Below are 21111 nucleotides of genomic sequence, written 5' to 3'. Positions count from 1 at the left end.
ACCATAGAGAAAGACCTGTGGAAGGCCATCGGTAGGCTGGAGCAGAAGATCTGCCCAACCGAGGAGAAATGCGACCCTCTGGTTAAGGCTACTTGCAACATTCAAGAACAGGATACAAGCAGCCAGCGGCAAGAAGAGACAAGAAGCCTTCAGCAAAAAGAGACAAGCACCCTCCAAGAAGAGACAAGCAGCCAGCAGCAAGAAGAGACAAGCAGCCTTCAGCAAGAGGAGACATGCATCCGTCAGGATGGGTAAGAAATAGCACGGGTAAGAAATAGCAACGGGTAAGAGATAGCAAAGGGTGGGAAATAGCAAGGGGTGAGAGATCCCCCAAAGACTGTGGGGGCGGGGGGGGGGGTAAATGCAGCTGGATTGAGAGTGGGAGGCAGTGAGACTCAAGAGGCAGAAGGGGTCACACTGGGTGAAGCGGTACATGCTAGTGGCTGGCATTGTTGGTCCTGGGACCTGATTGAAAGAAGTAGTTTCTGACTCTGGAGCTTTGTAGGGCTGGCCTATATGGATGTATTTACATGTATGGGTAAGAGGGATGTAGGGTTCCATCAGAAGTCATCTGACGTCATATTGATGTCATCTCCTCCTCCAGTGACGGTAAGGACGTCACCACCCCAACGGACGACGCTCCCAGCAAGAGTGACGTCATCAAGTCTGATGACGTCACAACCGAGGAGGCGCCGACGGGCGGCGACCTGAACAAAACCGATTTCAGTGAAATAAACATTAATCTGGACGCGCTGAAGGCGGTGCTGAGCAGAATGGACTGCAGGGAGATGTTCCGCGCCAGGCGAGGTAAGGCTCTCGACACGGCGACCGCCGAGCTCGTGTTTTAAAAGACGATACCAGCCGACGTGTCGTCTGTTCATCCTCAGACATTGGAGATGTAGTCACGCGGATGTATTATACTCATGGATCCAATGGCTGGAGAAGTCCCATCAGCCGATATGCTCTGGTCTAGAAATAAATACTCTTTTTAACCCTCGCATGTGTGCGGCGTTTGCCAGCTTCTAATGTGTAGGGGGGGGGGGGGGTCGGTTGGACCCCCCCCCTTGCCGTTTGGCCCCTGATCGAGCTAGAGCTTCGCGGAAAAAACGAGCGTGTTGCCCGTGACGAGAGGAAGCCGATGATATCCAATTTTAAGGTCCTAGGTCATTGGTTGACCTTCCAGGTCAGGTCAATGACCCAAAGTCGGGAAAATCGGGACCTATTAGAAAGTCGTAAAGTGTGGCGGCTAAGCGGTTTTTCGGGGTGCTGATCACGAATGTCGTGTTAGTTTTGATCACAGATGATGTCTTTAAGCATTTAGACCAGGTCGGGTCAGGTCAGGTCAGGTCAACCAGTAGGGGTTGTGACGGGTATTCGTAGTACGTGTCAACCGCCTCTGACAGCTTCGTAACATGTTAAGAAGGCACCAAAACTACTTCGTAAATGTTCAAATGGTTGCTAAATTCGAATTCAGCTCCAAAAACTAGCCTAGAAACATGTAAAACTCGAAAAAGTGAACCGAGGTCACCCGAGGTCACCAAAGGTCAATGACCTGACCTGACCTTCAGATGACCTTGACACCCATTCTAATGCATGGGAGCAACATCAAATCACATGTTTGAACGTTTGAAACCACGAAAAGCTTGCAAACGCGCGGCTAATGCGAGCCGAAATACGCGGAATCGCGATTCCGGCCAAACATGGTCTCGGAAAAGAGGTCACAGGCATAGGCGGCGGAAAGGGGGGGGGCACCGGGGCACCGTGCCCCCCTTGAATTCTGCAAGGGGGGCACCAATAGCAAGGTGCCCCCCCTTAAATTTGATGTATTAGTACCAGGGGCAGATTCGGGGAAAACTCCAAGGGGAGGGCCATGAATCGAAGTGGTGTCCCTACCTATGCCCAAAATTAAAACCTCAACGGATTTCGGCCACTTAATTTTGGTGGTGCCCTATTTTCCGTTTTTTTATTTTCTTTATTTTTGGTTAGTCATGTGATGACTGGTGCCCCTGCTAGGCCGCTGATGCCCCTGGAAAGACTGTGGTACCTACCTACCCTGCCCCCTGACAAGCCCACGGTGGGCCCTGACATGACTTAGGTGCCCATGGGCCCTGACAGGCCCGTGGTGCCCCTGACAGGCCTGTGGTGTCCTTGCTAGGCCTGTGGTGTCCCTGGGCCTTGGCAGGTTTGTGGTGTCCCTGTTAGAACGCAGGTGCCCTTGACAGGTTTGTGGTGCCTCTGACAATCCTAAATTGCCAACGACAGGCTTGTGGTGCCCTTGACAGGCCCATGGTGCCGTTGCGAGGCCGGTGGTTCCCCTGCGAAGCCGATAGTGCCCCTGGCAGGCCTCTGGTGCCCCTGGCAGGTCTGTGGTGCCCCTGGAAGACCTGTAGTGCTTTTGCTAGGCCAATGGTGCTCCTGACAGGCCTGTGGTGCCACTGACAGGCCCGTGGTGCCCCTGCTAGGCCTGTGGTACCCCTGGCGGGCCTGTGGTGCCCCTGTCGGCTGTCAGACCTGTGGTGCTCCTGGCAGGCATGTGGTGACCCCAGGCCCTAAGTCATGACCCATGTGACCTCCACCCTGGGATTCGCCACTGATTAGTACTACGATGGCTTCTTGGTAATTTGTTACATGTAGGATTAATGGAATTTATCAAACGAGAATAAGGAAGAGACAAACACATAGGTACTTGAGGATCAGCTTAAACTTTAAAGTTAACCACACATACGGGCAGGGGTGTAATTTTCCTAAAATGATTGTGGGTGCCCAGCTGTAGGGGCGCCCGGCGCCAGGCCGTTTTGGGGCGCGATAGATATTCTTTATGTGGGAGCCTAAATTAACACCGAATTTGATAACATTGCTAGCCGAATGGCGCTTCAAGTGACGTGTCTGACTAAGCAAATACACGCTTAACCCGCGCACCGACGGGGGTCTGCGCCAACTTAGTACCGACGGGGGGGGGGGCGGATGACCGCCCCCCCCCCTGAGATCTCGAGAACGAAGCAAGATAGCGACAAGCGGTAAACGGCATCGGATACGCACGGACAAGGTCTACAATTTTTACTAAGGTCATTTTCAGGTCAGGTCAAAGATGACGTCACAGGGGTCGAAAAAGTCAAAATGGCGGCGCTAGATACGGAGAGGGTTTTTCTCGAATAACTTTCGAAGTAGTCAAGATAGGAACAAACTAAGGGCATCATCGTGATCCTCTCGTCAATCCGCATCGAATGATATATATGTTGACCTCGAAAGGTCAAGGTCAAAGGTTGACCTCAGGTCACGTGACCTCGAGGTCATCATGTATATCATTCGATGCGTCTTGGCGAGCTGAACACAATGAGACCATCCGCGCGGCTGTATCTTGTTCCTGTAAGGAGTTATTGGCAAAAAACCTTTGGTGACCTTTGATGACGTCACATGACCTTACAGCTGCCCAACAGCAAAACAGACCTCAAGGTAGTGAAGGTTGATCGTATGTGAAGTCATGTATGGTATATGGGGCCATTCCGACCCGTTTTAGTGGTAAAAACAGGGAGTTGATTTTTCCCCCATTGACTTATAATGGGGAGGTCGCGAAATTGACCTGACCTTAGGTCACCGACATCAAAATTCCGAGATATACAAATTGTAGCTACTAATGACCTTATAACATCCTGCGACTTTCCTCCGACATCTACTGTAGCTCTGGCACGGTGACAAAGTTGCAAAAAAGTGACTTGAGGTTGGGTCATTCAAAGTGACCTGGTGACCTGACCTTAAATAGTAGGAGGTTCAAACTTGCACACCATGTGTAAAATTGATGAGAGAATAGTCATACCAAATTTTGCGGCGCTACGCGCCGCGGTTTTCCCGCTATCCGCGAAAAACCTCAGGGGGGGGGCGGATATCCGCCCCCCCCCGTCGGTGCGCGGGTTAAAAGTGGAAACTGACCGGAAGGACGTAAAAAGCTGTAGAGGGGCGCCATCCAGTAGGAGGGGCACCAAATGTGGAGGCACCAGACGGTTACGACTTACGAGGGCGCCGTGAGACGATGAAAAGGGCGCCATTCTCTTAGGAGGGCGCCGAGTGATTGAAAACGCTATGTGGTCCAGGGGCGCTAAGAGGCCAGAAGGGCGCCGCACAGTCAGTAGTGCTACGTTGGTGGGGACGTGGGGGCGCCAGATGGTTACGAGGGCGCCTTGAGATCATGAAAAGGGCGCCATTCTCGTAAAAGGGTGCCGAGTGATTGAAAACGCTATATGTGGTTCAGGGGCGCTGAGAGGCCAGAAGGGCGCCGAACAGTCGAGGGATGCACGGTGAACAGAGACCTAAGGACGCGAGACGGTCAGGAGGGCGCCGTTAGACCATGAGAATGGCGCGGTGCTGTCAAAAGTGCGCTATTCTCCCAGAAGGGCGCCGAGTGATTAAAAACGCTATATTATCCATGAACGCGAGACGGTCAGGAGGACGCCGTTAGAGCATGCGAAGGGCACCGTGCTCTCGAAAGGACGCTTGCAGCCTTGTAAAAGACTTGTGGGTGCATTTTCATCATTGTGTGGGCATACATAATTCAGGATTGTGGCATATGCCCCCACAAAGAGATATACAATTACACCCCTGCATACGGGGGTGAACTGCCATTTTCGTTTAGTAAAAAAAAAATCAAAAAAAAAAATCATCGTGTCAGGGCTGTGACGAAAAATAAGTGGCCTAAATCCGATGAGAAAACAGGATTTGGGGGTACCCTAGGTTTGGCTCCTTGAGCCATGGTGCCCCCCCTTGTCTCAAATCGTTCCGCCGCCTATGGTCACAGGTCAAAGGTCATTTGGGTCAGGGTCATGAAATTTTCAGGGTAGGTGTAAAATTGATCAATGAGAGGGTACTGAAAGTTTCGTCGCGATCGGCCGCTTTTTACGCGAGTTATTCGCGAAAAACCATGGGGGGGGGTCCATCCGACCCCCCCTACACATGCGAGGGTTAAAGTCACCACCGACGCTGATGCTGGACGGTGGCCCATGCCCATTTTCTCATTTATTTTCCGTCGGTGCCGACAGTCTGTCGGAGCTGGCGATCCGCCGTCGACGGCATCCTCGACGACTGTCGGCGGGAGATCGCCGACCGGTCAGCTCGGGGGTTTAGCACTCCAACAATGACAAGTCTGCAGCTGGTGGTAAGGGTAAAGGACCAGCCGGATATGACCTCGCTGAAGGCGCCGATCGCTGAGACATACACAGACATCCGACTGGTCGGTAAGTCCTGTAATGGAACACACTTTACATGCTCTGAGGCCTCTTGCACCAAAATCCTCTTGCACCAATGCTTGGATTATTTTGCATCGTACACTCAGTCCAAGTCTCAAATGTAACAATTTGCGTGCAAAATTGAGCAAGCACATGTAGGATTATGTATTGGGCTATTGCAAACAAATTTACCACCATTAGATTAGCTTATTCTGAAACCGGTTTTTCAATTTTACCTAGCTAGGTAGTTTGGTGCAAGAGGCCTCTGATGACTAATTATCACGTGACCTGTCCAATGTCCATGTGATTATTACTTTACGCATAGTGTTGTTGTATTCCATGTATCCTATGACCTGTCCATATGATCACTAGTTCACTAGCAATGGTGCTGTATTCCAGCGGACAGTTGCCACGCCCTCCAGACAGCCGACCTGCGCGGGTTCAAGCTGAGAGTCTCTGCCTTGCGCCGGCTGGCGCGTGCCAACGCCTCCAGTCTGCGTGAGCTGACACTTCCAGCCGGCATCGGTGACTGCCAGCTGGAGGCGCTGCTGGAGCCGCTGGAGGCTCTGGGGCGGCTCTATGTGAGCCCACCCGTGGACAGCACCGGCGAGTGGCTGCGACTGCTGCCCAAGTCGCTGAAGACACTGGAAATCACTGGTGAGAGTGCCGTGCAGTACCAGATTACATCGTGATTCGTGCTGGAACAGACACCGCTGCTGCGGGCCGCTGCACTAAGCCGTTTACAGTCTTCCTGACTTTGTAGTGATAATTCATTTCCTGTTTCTTTGTTTCTATGGGTCTATAAGGATGTCCTAGCTCCAGGGCGTATTTGGAAATTCCGACCTCGACGGGCGTCTGTGGTAGAAAACCACCACTTTGGTAGGGGAAACTACTGCTGTCTGCTACCGTTCGCACTGCATGTCTCGCTGAAGTTGCGACCGATTGCGACATCTATGCAAGTCAGCAAGGGTACGTACTACGTACCTTAGCGATATACGTACTTAATAATTTACGTACTTTTTCGATGCGTATTTTCGTCTTTGACGTACTTTTGTCTAGGTATACGTAGGTACTTTGTACTGTACGTAGTACGTACCTACTTCTGCGATACGCCTACTTCTGTCCTTGACGTAGGTACTTATTCCATACGTACTTTATACTCGACGTACTTTTGCGATACGTTCTTTTGCCCTTGACGTGCTCTTGTCCATACGTACTTTTTTTCCACAGTTTTATTTACATAGTACACATAAAAACACCGGCAAAAATAAGCATGAAACATTGTGCTCACCATCGGCAGCCCGCCTGGCCAGGCCGGGACGGTGCCGTCCACGGCCCTGGGGAGAGCTGGGGGGATGCTTCCCCAGCCGGGGAGATCTGATGGCTGCCTCCCCGGCGCTCCAGGCGGGCCGCCAGCCCCCGCCCGCGGTAGGCAGACAACTGAACCAGTGACAACTGAACCAGGGACAACTGAACCAGTAAAACTGAACCAGGGACAACTGAACCAGTGACAACTGAGCCAGTGACAACTGAACCAGCGACAACTGAACCAGTGACAACTGAACCAGCGACAACTGAACCAGTGACAACTGAACCAGTGACAACTGAACCAGGGACAACTGAACCAGTGACAACCGAACCAGTGGACAACTGAACCAGTGGACAACTGAACCAGTAGACAACTGAACCAGTAGACAACTGAACCAGTGACAACTGAACCAGTGACAACTGAACCAGTGACAACTGAACCAGCGACAACTGAACCAGTGACAACTGAACCAGTGACAACTGAACCAGTATGACAACTGAACCAGTGACAACTGAACCAGTGACAACTGAACCAGTGACAACTGAACCAGTGACAACTGAACCAGTGACAACTGAACCAGTGACAACTGAACCAGTGACAACTGAACCAGTGACAACTGAACCAGTGACAACTGAACCAGTGGACAACTGAACCAGTGATAACTGGACCAGTGGACAACTGAACCAGTGGACAACTGAACCAGTGGACAACTGAACCAGTGACAACTGGACCAGTATGGCGACTGAACTAGTGGACGACTGAACCAGTGGACAACTGAACCAGAAACAACTAATGTCGTACTGCGGCCTGCGCTGTATAGGTATAAGGTAGCGCGTGGCTGGACGGACGGTCTGTGCCAATCTGCCGGTCTGCCAATTGATCTGTGTCCGATCTATTAGTGTCCGTCCGAGAGCCGTACGACGGCTGACAGGGCTGACAGAGCCTGGTGGTCGCGAACTGGTGTGGTAACCGTTACGCCCACTTGGGACGCCCAAATAGTTAGCAACGTATAAATAATATTCACTTTGATGGCCTAACTCGGGACAGACAGGGTACGCAACGTGGGCTTGGCCGGCTTGGCAGAGTCCAGCCCGCCTGGGCCCAGCCCAGAGGAATCTCCGGTATATAAATGGATTCACTGCTCGGGCTTACATCGGGCTTACGCCAAACGTCGCACAACTAGGGCTTAACAACGGCTGTCCTGAGCTCGCCGAGAGGGCATATACCTCCGGCAGAGCATTGGCTTTAGTCGGCGTTTTTGTGTCATACGCCGACTTTAGTCTTTAGCCCAAGCGCTTGCCGAGTTTAGTCCAAGCGCTAGCCGACTTTAGCCCGGGACTAAAAATATCGGGCAAGCCGCACTTCAGCCTGCTTAGGCCCGGAGTAAAATTGCTTGCTGGGCTACTGGTTAGTGGTTCAGTTGTCACTGGTTCAGTTGTCACTGGTTCAGTTGTCATACTGGTTCAGTTGTCACTGGTTCAGTTGTCACTGGTTCAGTTGTCACTGGTTCACTTGTCACTGGTTCAGTTGTCACTGGTTCACTTGTCACTGGTTCAGTTGTCTACTGGTTCAGTTGTCCACTGGTTAAGTTGTCCACTGGTTCAGTTGTCCACTGGTTCAGTTGTCACTGGTTCAGTTGTCACTGGTTCAGTTGTCCCTGGTTCAGTTGTCACTGGTTCAGTTGTCACTGGTTCAGTTGTCCGTGGTTCAGTTGTCACTGGTTCAGTTGTCACTGGTTCAGTTGTCCCTGGTTCAGCTGTCACTGGTTCAGCTGTCACTGGTTCAGTTGTCCCTGGTTCAGTTGTCCTGGTTCAGTTGTCACTGGTTCAGTTGTCATGGAACCCCCGCCCGCACCGCCCGGCAAGCAACCCCGGGCGGTGCCCCCTAACCAACCCGACCGGGCGAGCGAAGCGTCGACCCGTCTAGGTCGGCGCTCCGTACGCCCGGCCGGCCGACCGGCCCCTCACAGGAGGGGCCAGTCCCGGGTTGGCCCGGATGGGTCATAGGGGCGGGGGCTTGTTTCGCGCACATCGTTTTCCACTAACCCTTTTTTCACTTTTTTATGTCACTATATGTCACTCGGAAAATGTTCCCACTTTTTCTGGTACAGGTCCACTGTTCCGTTTATGTTTGCAATGTAATGTTCAGTTACGTTGTCTCTTTTAAGGCACTGAAGCAAATGTTGTAAGTGCAATCCCTTACCCCGTCTAATAATCTCCTTGGTACATATAATTACGTGATTGGTAAGGTTGTTATTTGCAGTCCCAAGAAGCACATTCAGTTCAGAAAGTTGATCTCCATTTGTAATGATATTGCTCTCGAGAAGCCATAATTTAATATCATCCCAAAAACTACGTACCATTGGACATTGCCAGTACTTATGTGCTAATGTATCTCGAGCATCATGGCAATTTACACATTCGTCGCTGTCTGCGATACCTATCCTATGAAGCAATGTATTTGTGGCATGGATACGGGTAACAATTTTGTAATGCAATGCCCTATAAGAAGAAGATAAAGTTGCCTCAAAAATGTTTCTATATACGTCATGCCAGCAAATATCTCCACCGTATCGCTCAGCCCATGAGTTTTCCCATTTATGTTTATGATCCTTTAGCTGGTCATTCACAATAACAGAATATAAGTATTTGGACCCTCTTTCACGCGACAAAATGAAAGCTACCGCTGGATGAATCACAGGCGCGGGAAGCTTAACCTTGTCCGCCTGCAACCACTGACTCGGCAAGCTGCGCTTCAGCCCAATATAGTCGAGTTGGATTCCTGTTAGACCAAATGTGTTCTTAAGTTGTGCAAAATTCATCAATGCTCCATCCTGATCAAGCAGATCATTTAATGTCGTAAGACCTTTCTCACGCCATGCCCGAATTTCTCGTTTTTTAAACTTAGTATGATCTGAATACCAAATATTGCAGCAGCTGATATCCACTACATCAGTTACTTCGTATGCTTTCATAAACCTACCATATGCTAAAATTACCTCCTTCCAAAAAACACTTGTTATTTCCTGTGCCACCTGTTTCAGAGACTGTTCGTTTCTGTCCCAGAGGAATACCCCTTTGCTTACCAAAACCACAAACAATTTCGCCCACATATGTGTTGATGTAATTTCCCTCCTTGCCCATGCCAATTTCAGAGCCGTCACATAGCTAGAAATGTCTGGCATTCCTAAGCCTCCCATGAATGTGTTCCTATAAACACTTTTTCGACTAACTTTATCCCGTTTTCCGCCCCAAAGAAAATTAAAGAGTGCGGTGTTCATTTTTTTTAACAAAGTCTGCGCTTGGTGTTCTTAATGCGGCAAACAAGTGCGTAAATTTGGGCAAAAGTAGGGATTTTATTACCGTTATTTTTCCATATACCGTTAAATATCTGTTGCTCCACATTTTTATTGCTGCCTGCATTTCAGCATATTTTAATTCAAAATTATTCTCGCCCATTGCTTCATCATCGTTTTCGAAAACTATGCCAAGTACTTTCATTCGTTTGACCCACTGTATTTGTAAATCATGACAGATCGACTCTTTTGTTTCCGTATTTGCACCTACCCACATCGCTTGCGTCTTCGCAATATTAGGAGCTAACCCAGAAAACTTTGCGAACACTCCAAGATCGTTAAACAGAGCCCTACAACTATTCACTGACCCATCGAGCATACAGAGTGTATCATCACAATAACTCGATACCTTGCATACAAAGTCACTAATTGTGATACCTTTTATTTGTGGGTTATTTTGTATCATTTTTGAAAGGCATTCCATTACTAAAAGAAACAGATAACAACTTAATGGGTCGCCTTGCCTACAGGATCTGAACAGCGGAATTGGCCCAGACAAATGTCCGTTATATAATATTCTTGCTAACGAGCCTTCATATAGAATTTCAAACCATGAGAGCATCTGCTCAGGAAATTTCTGATTTTTCAATATAGCCTTAATAAATTTCCAACTAACCGAGTTAACCCGCGCCCTGGTGGGGGGGGGCTATTTTTTGCCCCCCCCCTCCAGACTTTTCGATATATCTCCAGAACCGCTGCGCCGATCGCCACCAAACTTTCAGTACCCTCTCGGACATCAATTTTACACATCGTGACCAAAAATTTTTCCAAAGGCTATGATAGGTTGGCTGGAAATGACGTCAGAGTGACGTCATGTTCTGCCGTTTTCGACCAAAAAAAGGGTTTCGCGGGAAGAGCTGTCAGGCCTATAGCTTTGCAAATACAGAAAAACGATAAAGACATAAAAGATGTAAAATTGACAGGGCTACAAAACTGCTATCTCGGATTTTTTAAATTTTTGGATTTTGACCCCCAAAAATCAAAAAATAGATTTTTTGAATATAATAACCGAAAAATCCAAATTTTTTTTTGGAATTTCGCAAAAACCGGAATATATATGATAGTCCTTACCGCCTTCTATCCACATACCAAATTTGAGATTGATACCTCATTTCTTGGCGAAGTTATAGCGAAAAAACTGTTCAAAATTGATGACGTCAAATTTTCAAACTCAATTTTTAGCAATTCTAGACCCCGTAGCGCAAAACAAAGACCACCATTAGACTCCCCGTGACGAGCTGCATCGAATCAATACCCATTTTATGCAAAACTATCAACTTTAAAATTTGACCTTTCTTGACCTGACCTTGACCTGACCTTCACCAGAAAGTGACCTAAGCCGTACCTGATAGTCTTATAACCAACACCATTGAGTTGGAAATGAAAAATTGGCCATAAAACATGCATCGCACAACCTTAGTACCTAATGTTAGGTTCATGTGACCTGACCTCTGGGCTCTGACCCTTGGTGACCTGACCTGTGACCTGACCTGGTATTGTCAGTGACCTCTTATAGCAACATATGTACTAGGCAACTGACGCCCTATCGCTGATTCTCGACAAAATGCGTTTTCTTCGGTGTTATAGCGCATTCCCTAGATGACCCGTGAACGGTGAAACATGTCATCTTTGACCTGACCTGTGACGTCATCGGTGACCCCGAGGTCAATGAAATTTGGTTTCCCTCGACAAATTTGACAGGCCTTTCGAACGCCGTTTGAATTTTGAGGATCCGTCAAGTAGTTTCGGAGATACGAGGGGGGGGGGGGGCAAAAAATAGCCCCCCCCCACCAGGTCGCGTTATAAACAGACCCCACCAGGGCGCGGGTTAAAAGCACCCTCGATATCTAAACTAATAAATAGTGCGGTTTGCCTATTTTGCTTGAGATACGCCACTACATCTGACATTAACCTTGTGTTCTCTCCAATAAATCTACCCTTTATAAACCCTGTTTGGCTTGAACTTATCAACTTGGGAATGATCTGTTTTAACCTATTTGCTATTACACCAGATATTACTTTATAGGATGTGTTCAACAGTGTAATTGGTCTGTACGAGCTTATCATGTCCCTTGGCTTGTTCCCTTTTGGCAACAGCGTAATTATGCCGTCTCTTAGTGTGCTTGGCAGACACTTTTTTCAAAGCACTCTCTGACCATTCGGAAAACAAAATATCTCAATTCCAACCAAAAATATTTGAAAAACTCTGGCGGAAATCCATCACTTCCTGGTGATTTGTTATGTTTCATTTTCTTCAGCACATTATTTATCTCGTCTAGAGAAATTTGCTTACCTAGTTCGGCTGCCTCCCATTCGGTTACTTTTGGCAGCTCCAAATTACCAACAAAATCGTTCACATCCTCAGCCGTATCATGATTGCTAAACACGTCCGTGAAGTGTCTTTCAAGCTCCCTTAAAATTACATTTTGATCTGTTATGTCAGTACCGTCCTCACTTTTTAGGGCTGGAATGATCTTACTCGTGTAGTTTCTCTTCTCTAAATTGAGAAAGTATTTACTGGACTTTTCTGCCGCTTCATACCACTTTGCTCTCGATCTGATAATCAAGCCGTCAATTATAGGCTTACGCACCTCTTCTAGTTCGTCTAGTTTTTTGCTAAGCTCTTCCACAAGCAAATTCGTTGGCTGTTCACTGCATTTTGTTTCTAGTTTGCTAATTTCTGCCAGAAGTTTCCGTTCTTCAAGCCGCATTTTCTTTTTCTTATTAATGCCATAGGTAATAGTTTCTGTGCGTATATTCAAAAGTATTGTTTCGTAAAGTAATGTATCGCTAATGCAGTACGACACATTCAGTAACTCGTCTTTTCCGATCGAAGTCTCCAAATATTCGCGATCATAAACTGGCAACGCATATTGCTTTACTGAGTTCATAATGGTACGCTTCACCATTGTGACGTAATCCTTGTCCTTCAGAAGCGATACATTAAATTTATATAAACCACGCCCTTTTTCCTGATCCATTAAGACCATCTCTAGTTCTATCATCGAGTGATCGGTCCTATATCCTGGTTTTACATCACAACCGACAATTCTTTCATTTATTGAAGGAGAAACCAGAAAGAAGTCCAGTCTGGCTTGTTTCAAGGACGGATTTTTTACCCGCCATGTATACCTCTTCAATACTGGCCATCTCTCTCGAAATACATCAATAAGGCCATATTTTTTTACCATATCTATTACTCTACGCTGAGCTCTCACGTTATTAAGTCTCCTATAATTATAACAATCTAGCTCATATTCAAGAACTAAATTCCAATCCCCACCTAGCACTATTGGAGTATCGCATTCTAATTGGTCCAAATACTCTTCAATTGGTCGGAAAAACTCAGGCGAATCACGATTCGGCGCATAAATGCTGGCAATCACAAGACTAAAAGATTGTTCAATTTTTGCATGCGTTATTATGAAGTTTCCTTCCTTGTCTATCAATGTGTCGCTAAACTTTATATCTATCCTGTTTGTCAAAATTGCCACACCCCTAGCATTTGCAGTGAAAGGTGCGAGGAGAACATCAGTCCCCCAGCTATTCCGAAAAATCATTTCCCTCCCCTCGGGACAGTGGATGTCCTGTAGCAGAAAAATATGTGCATCGCTACTTCTCAGCTTTTCAAACACATCTTTACGTTTTTTCCAGCTACCAAGGCCACGCACGTTCATCGAACATATTCTTACTTTAGTCATTGTTTTTTATCGGACAACACAAGCTACCAATGCAGGAATGCACGAAGCGCCCGTTTCTGCAACACAGCGTATACCCACGACATGCATGGTAGCATGCGTCGTACTTAAGCACTTTCGAATCGAGTGCCATGTCAATGCATTAGCTCGATTTCGGTATAGACCAGACCCGACAAATTGTTGACAAAACACTCTCCGCTCAGCCCACGTATCATCTCGCTCACATTTGACTAGCAAAAAACTGAAATCGAGCAGAAGGTAGGTAAAAAGACTAGCTACTGAGTGAAGAAAATATCCGAGGTATACTACAAAATACACTGTACGCCTGCTACGCATACCTATGTGCCATACAACTTGCGCACAACTTGCAAGCCAAGACAGAAATATTGGCCAAATGAACTCAAAACTTGCAAGCATTACCCAATCAACGTACCGCCGAACTGACACTTTTACAGTAGCGGTACCCATAGACAGCATCTAATCAGACTTACTGTGGACTGTCACGAACTGGCGCAAGTCACCTCGAAAGCGCTGACGTACCTTGGAGGGTGCCAACGCCTGCAGTCGACCATCCTCTCCTACCACAGGCGCTCGCTCTGCCGCGGCTGACGGACAGCCATCACAGCCTCCGCTCCGGCCGCCAGGCGGCGCCCGCAGCTCACCGCCAGGCGGCGCCCGTCGTGGCTCACCATTTGACGGCGCCCGCTGCGGTTCACCGACAGACGGCGCCCGCCGCCGACCCGTCCAGGCTCCCCCGGAGCCGGAGCCGGAGCCGGCAGGCGGCGGCGAGTCCGCCGGCGGCAGCTCAGCAGCAGCCTCCTCGACCGCCATCACACCGTCCCCCACCGACTGACGAGGCTCCTCGCTCTCGGCACCCACTCGGTCGCCGGCCGGAACGGGACGGTGCTGCTCCGTGTGCCGCTCCGCTGACCTCTCGGTGTCTCCTCCGGTGGCCAGCGCCGGCCCCTCCTGTCGCGCAGGTGTCGTCCCGCTCCGGGACGCCTCCTCAGGCTCGATGGCTCGAGCCCGCCGGCTGTCCTGGTCTGCCATCTGCTGGCGATCGTCCAACTCGATGTCCATCAGCTGCCGGATCAGCCGCTCCATAGCAGCTTCGGTGCGCACCGGGCGAGGCTGGTCTCGCCGTCCGACAACTGCAAAGACGGTGCCGTCTCGTGTGAAGACGGTGCTGATTTGCCGAGCCATCTTAAACCGCATCAGCTCATTGAAGAGTTTCTGCCGGAACGGTGTCAGTCTCTCTCGTATATAGAGTCCGGTTCCTCTCAGCTTCGTTTTGTTTCTGACCATGTGATAACGGTCGGAACCGGCACCCACGGCTGAGAAGCGCACACGAATCTGTCTCTCGTCACGATACACCTCCCTCAGCTGTGCCACGTCCATTTCGTAGCCCATGTGCTGATGGATGATAGCGTACAGGAGCGATGAGTCCTCATTTCTGCCGGATTGCGACCGGCGTGGAATTGCTGGGCCGCTAAAAATGAGCCAGTCCTGCAGCTCTCTTTGTTGCACATCATCGAGCTGCTCCTCGACCAGACACAGTCGCCGTGCACAGTGAGCCAGGTTCTCTTCAGCTCGCTGCGCTCTCTGCTCCACTTCCACCAGGCGCTTTGCCATGGTTTCATTTGCGGCCATTGCAAAGCTCAGCGAGGTTTCTATTGCCGTCAACCTCTCCTCATTGCACCGCCGAATTTCCTGCGCCAGGCTTTTGTTGCTGCGGGCGTTTTCGTTCCGAATGAACTCCTTCAGTTCGGCTATTTGATCCTCTTGGCCACCTTGGCTGCAGCCATCAGCATCCACGTCATCGACATTCTCATCGGCTGTTCGTCGGCTTTTGCTCTCATCCCTCTGCAGAGGGCTGTTATTTTTCCGCTTGTTTCGGCCCATTTCACCTATATCCGCTCCTGCTCGTCTCCAGTAGATACTTGAAGTGCCAGCACTCCAACAGAGATGGCTCCACCGTCGCCACAGTCTGACGTGACCCCTCCGTCTCGTCAGCTGATCAACAGATCACGCGACGAAACTGGCGCACCTCGACGGTCAGCAATTGCACTCGGAAAACTATCAGTAAGTCTTTGAGCGTACAAAAAGCGGTATCAGCCGATAAATGCGCGACTCTCTCAACACTTACGCGCAATCCTCAGTCACAGATCGTCCCGACTTCTAGCAAACCTAGCCCATAAACACGGAGCTCTGACAATCACAAACGAGCCATATGGCAGCCATATGGTAACCTCTTGTCCATACGTACTTTATGCTGTACGCACTTTTACGATGTGTGCTTTTGTCCTTGACGTACTTTTGTCCATGCGTAGGTACTTAATAATGCACTTATACGTACTTCTTCGATGCGTACTTTTGTCCTTGACGTACTTTTATCCATTCGTGCTTTATACTGTACGTACTTTTGCCATGCGTACTTTTGTCCTTGACGTAGCTTTGTCCATGCGTACATACTGTACGAACATTTGCGATACGTACTTTTGTCCTACGTGCCAGGGGCGTCGCCACAGATTTTCGACAGGGGGGACGGATCGGCCGACTAAAAACCCAAAATTAGTTATCGTTACCGTACTTTTTCAGGCCGATGCATTATCTGTTCAACGATACTGGGCTGAATTCCTACGCGGTACGCGTCTGAAGTATTCATTTTTACACGGTTAACCAGAGCCTCCGGTCTTCTATCAGGGTATAATTGTTGACACATGCCGTCAATCTGATAGTTAACTGTTAATGTATATCATACGTGGTGGTTGCTTTAGGTATTTGTCACAACTCTGAACTCATAATCTAATTTGGTCTCCAGTATGAATGGGCGGTGCGGGTCGGCGCGAAGCGCCGCGAGATTTTCGTCGAGGTCGGAAATGTATATGCATAGATGTCGCTACAATAGCTTGACATGCAGTGCAAATTGTAGCAGACAGCAGTAGTTTCCCCTACCAAAGTGGTGGTTTTCTACCACAGACGCTCGTCGAGGTCGGAAATTCCAAATACGCAGCTCCAGGTCTCCAGGCTCTGAATTCCAGCGCTGTTAGAACATTTTTCTGTTTGCTAGTATACATAACAGCTCAGACTGCAGTGCATATGCCGTAACATGCTTTGTGTAGCCAACAGATAACTAACCTTTTTTTATGAAGCCAAACAGATACGAGGGGGTACCCAAAAGAAACGGGAATTGTTTCATATCTATTTATTCACTGATCCCTACACATCGTCACTTATGTCATTCTTAAAGTACTCTCCCTGCGAGACAATGCACCTATGCAGACGCGTTTTCCAGCTCTCAAAGCAGCTCTGGAGCTCTTGCAAGGTGATGCCTTGCAGAGCCATCGTCGTTTTTGCTTTTACCTTATCAAAGTCGTCGAAATGGTTTCCCTTGAGGTCTTTTTCATTCTGGGGACCAGGAAAAGGTCACAGGGTGCCAAATCCGGTGAATAGGGAGGGTGGATCCGTGGGGTCATGCATTTTGTGTCCAAAATTGTCTGACACTCAAGGCGGTGTGCGCTGACACACTGTCGCGATGAAATCACCACTCCCCGCTTCGCCACCTGTCGGGGAGTTTTCGTCTCACCGTGTTTCACACACGCCGCAGAACGTCCAAGTAAAACGTCTGATTGGCAGTTTGACCAGGGAGGAACAATTTCCTTTAGCACACTTCCCTTTGCATCGAAAAAACAAATCAGCATTGTCTTGACATTTGACTTCACTTGGCAAGCTTTTTTTTGGCGCTTTTGGGATAACATTTGACTACTTTTGAAGTGCGAAAATAATTCATAAACCCGCGTCTTGCTCACGGCAGCATATTTGTATGCTACTTGAAGCATTGGAACCGTTTCAGTCGCGGACTTCCCCAGCTGGAAACAAAATTTCACAGATGCGCGTTGTTGCTCAGTTCCGCTATGCATAAAAAACGACGGATCGGGCGGGAGTGCTTCAATAAATACGTGCGCCACGCGGCCGCGCCTCTTTATTTCGTCACCTCACGGTGCAGACTAAGTCCCAGGGGCCAGACTGGTTTGCCCCTAGCAGGGCAATGCCGAGCTACCACTGGCTTGGCCTACAGAGAACGATTCCCGTTACTTTTGGGTACCCCCTCGTATTATAAAAGAGTATGTTGGGTTCTGGCTGCTCCTGTATTGGATACTGACTTTATACCAGTGTTGGATGCTGTCTCTGTTACCTTGTTGGATACCTACTGGTTGTTGCTGCGTTGGACACTCGCTCTGTTCCTGTTGGATACTGATTCCTCTGTGTTCATGTTTCTCTCCACAGGGTCGGGAATGACTCGGTCACCAGTGAGCTTCTATGAATATTTTTATAGTAAACTGAGTGTCGGAGTACAGCTAGCAACCGACAAACTGCTGGACCAGCTGAGCGTTCTGTCGAACCGACAACCCGATTACCAAGTTACCCATCTGGTCATACTTGGTGAGCAGCGGCAGCACGGACAGACAGTCCATTGAAGACACACCACGTCAGGGCATGATCCCTAGTTCTATGGAGTGTCTTGAATGTTATATGTAGTAATATGTAACTCTCACATTTACATTTTATACCTAAGCAACTGTATGTCAGGTCTTGTTGAGAGACAATACAACTAACAACATTAATATTAGAGAATTACCGTTACTCGCTTTATGTCTGTGTTCGTCACCTACCTGTGATCGTTCACTTTATCTTATACATGACCGTACATGCACATGTATCTAATGGCTGTACGGATTTCGATCAACTTCTTATCATATTTCACCAAAGTCACTGCTACCGTTTTTTTCCGTGCGTGCTTTGTTTTACTTTTTGATATTTGTACCTGAGCCACCGTGTACATATGTTTGTATGTATGTGTGTCTGTGTGTTCAACAGAGTCACCGTCCGTGACACCGGGAGCACTGGCACGTCTTCTGGCTTCATTCACCAGCTTGAAGTGGGTCAAACTTGGCGTGGTCGGCGCCACTTTGGAAACCACGCTGGCCGCCCTCCACGGCTGCTCTGGGTTGGAGGTCCTGTATCTCACAGACCCGCGGCCCCTCACGGACATCCCTGCCCTGACCGAGTCAGAGGTGGCAGCGGTCAGCAGGTCAGTCGGTGTGTAAACCGAGTCAGACATACATACATACATACATACATACATACATACATACATACATACATATATACATACATACATACATACATACATACATACATGCATGAATACATACATACATATATATATGCATGAATACATACATACATACATGCATGAATACATACATACATATATGAATACATACATATATACATAAATACATACAAACATACATACATACATACATAATACATACATACATACGTACATTGACCATTTGCGAGTCGCACTATCCCAGTCTGGACATTTCATCTAGCGACATTCACATCTCCGTTCTCCTGTGTGGGTCGTACGATGTCGATCCACAAATGACTCCTATGGTCTTATTTGACTATTGTCAGTGTCAACGTGCCATAAAGTGTGAAGCTGACCGCTGGTGCCACTGTGTGTCACTGTGTCTCGCAGGCTGACCTGTTCTGTTCTGTTCTGTTACAGGATGGCAGTGACCTGCAGGAAACTGGAGGAACTGTGCCTAACCTCCTCAGCAGTAAACTGCCAGGCCGTCCTGACCGCCCTGCTGAAGACATACCTGGGCCGTACCATCGGTCTCTACGTCCCCAGTAAGTGACAGCGTCTCTGACCGCCCACACCAGCCGACACGGCGCCACCGGCCTCTTGGACACTAGCACCAGCACTAGACACTAGATATCACTAACAGGAGACGTCACTAGCAATACAGATCACTAATACTAGACGTCACTAGTACTAGACGTCAATAGCACTAGACGTCAATAGCACTAGACGTCACTAGCACTAGACGTCATTAGCACCAGTATGACGTTACACATGCCACACATATGACACGATGTCTTATCAGACATTAGTCTGGAGGTATGACGTTTCTTACTTGCGGTGCATATCAGTATATTGTCAGTGCATCTCTCTAAGTGACGTCACACCATCAGCATGGGCTAGCTCTTTGTGACGTCACTGACGAGCGGTTCAATATACTTTAAATGCATTTGTTCGGATTGGTTTAGCATTTGCGTAATCAGCCAGCATGGTACCATGGTTTATGTGAGTGACGTCACATCATTCTGCATTAGCTGTTTATGATGTCACTAACGGCTCATTGACAGTGACTGCCTCTCAAGGTGACGTCACGTCATCAGTCTGAACTGGTTGTCTATGACGTCACTATCCGACGTTGTGTGTAACCTGACCTGCTCTCCTTTCAGGGGCTGTAGGGAGAGAGTTTAGGGAGCCGCCCGAAGGCTATAACGTCTACGTGCGGTACTTCAACTAAACCCCCATCTGGCCGCGCCTCGCCGACAGCCCACAGCTGTCGCCGACAGGTGGTGGTGTCACATTCCGGCAACAGATGGCAGCACCGTCTCCTGTCTGCAGCGACACACTTTGAGTCGTCCCGCCTAGCCTGAAACACGGCCATTTTACCGCTGCATTGAGACCAGAAAACCCCACGGAAAGGGCATACCATAGATAGTGGTTATGTGACACATTCCAACACAGAGGTTTGTGGTTTTGTACGTTCTAGCGCGGTGTTTTGTGTCGCTATTGTAGGTCCCCGGTCCGGGTTATCTAGAGCACACATGTAGCTTACGTTGATAGTTCTGCGTTATATGACCAGCTTGTTCACTAATCGAGACAATTCCACGGCCCGGATTTCCGTCCAGCGATCGGAGAGCCTTTGTGATCGTGACGTCACGTGTACTGCCGTTGTTTAGCTGAGTCGTGACTCACAGTGACTCTGTTTGGTGGTGAGTCACGACCGAGTGTGAAATACACGGCTGTTAATCACGGTGTCCGTCTCTGCCGCGGTGTGTTGTCGGCGGTAGTCCGTCAGCGACTTTGGAGACGCCGTAAAGGCCTGGCTACACTATGCGTTTTCGGCGTGCGTTTTTGCAGGTTTGCGTGTTTTGCGTAATATCGTTCTAGGAAAAAAGTTATAAACAATATAATTTTTACTTTGGCTATATACAAAAGCTAATATAACTCTTATGTAACTAAAATTTAAGGTGAAAAACATCACAAAAACGTAATATCGTTGTTTTTTCTAGAACGATATCACGCAAAACACGCAAACACGCAAAAACGCACGAAGAAAACGCATAGTGTAGCTAGGCCTTTACACCGGGACCGGGTGTATGTGTGACGTCACAAACACCGACAGTGCGTGTTTTGGTGTAGCCGGGAGATACTGGGGGCTCCAACACCAGGGAGGTAGGTTCAGCTGGTCCCCTGATGACGTCATACCTTCTCTGTGACGTAGGACGGGCTAGTGGGACAGCAAAAGCGGGATTTTTTCTCAAGTAACATAGGTACAGCCCTCTGCAAACTGCGTGGTAGGTATTCTTTTTTCGACAAAACCGAGAATAAGGCGAATAGGTACTATGCAATCGATCACTCGGAAATCGTAACAGCAAGACGCG

General features: G+C 48.6%; 1 protein-coding gene across 1 annotated transcript; it reads left to right on the top strand.

The window, feature by feature from the left end:
* The first annotated feature begins 233 nt into the window (after positions 1-233).
* On the top strand, positions 234-20481 carry LOC122390797. Its single transcript, XM_043384107.1, has 8 exons — positions 234-241; positions 605-807; positions 5031-5225; positions 5616-5873; positions 17866-18021; positions 18457-18670; positions 19157-19281; positions 19900-20481. Exons 1-8 carry the CDS (start codon positions 234-236, stop codon positions 19965-19967), a joined length of 1227 nt encoding a protein of 408 aa, XP_043240042.1. The 3' UTR covers positions 19968-20481.
* The last annotated feature ends 630 nt before the right edge of the window (positions 20482-21111 follow it).

Source organism: Amphibalanus amphitrite, unplaced genomic scaffold (genome assembly GCF_019059575.1).
Source record: "Amphibalanus amphitrite isolate SeventyFive unplaced genomic scaffold, NRLGWU_Aamphi_draft 000409F_arrow, whole genome shotgun sequence".
Lineage (NCBI taxonomy): Eukaryota > Metazoa > Arthropoda > Thecostraca > Balanomorpha > Balanidae > Amphibalanus > Amphibalanus amphitrite.
The sequence above is the reverse complement of the archived record's forward strand: the minus strand, read 5'-3'. Positions and strand labels throughout refer to the sequence as shown.

Coding starts and splice junctions, on each gene's coding strand:
- LOC122390797 (XM_043384107.1), top strand. Junction 808..5,030: donor GATGTTCCGCGCCAGGCGAG/GTAAGGCTCTCG, acceptor CGGTGCCGACAG/TCTGTCGGAGCTGGCGATCC. Junction 18,671..19,156: donor GAGGTGGCAGCGGTCAGCAG/GTCAGTCGGTGT, acceptor GTTCTGTTACAG/GATGGCAGTGACCTGCAGGA.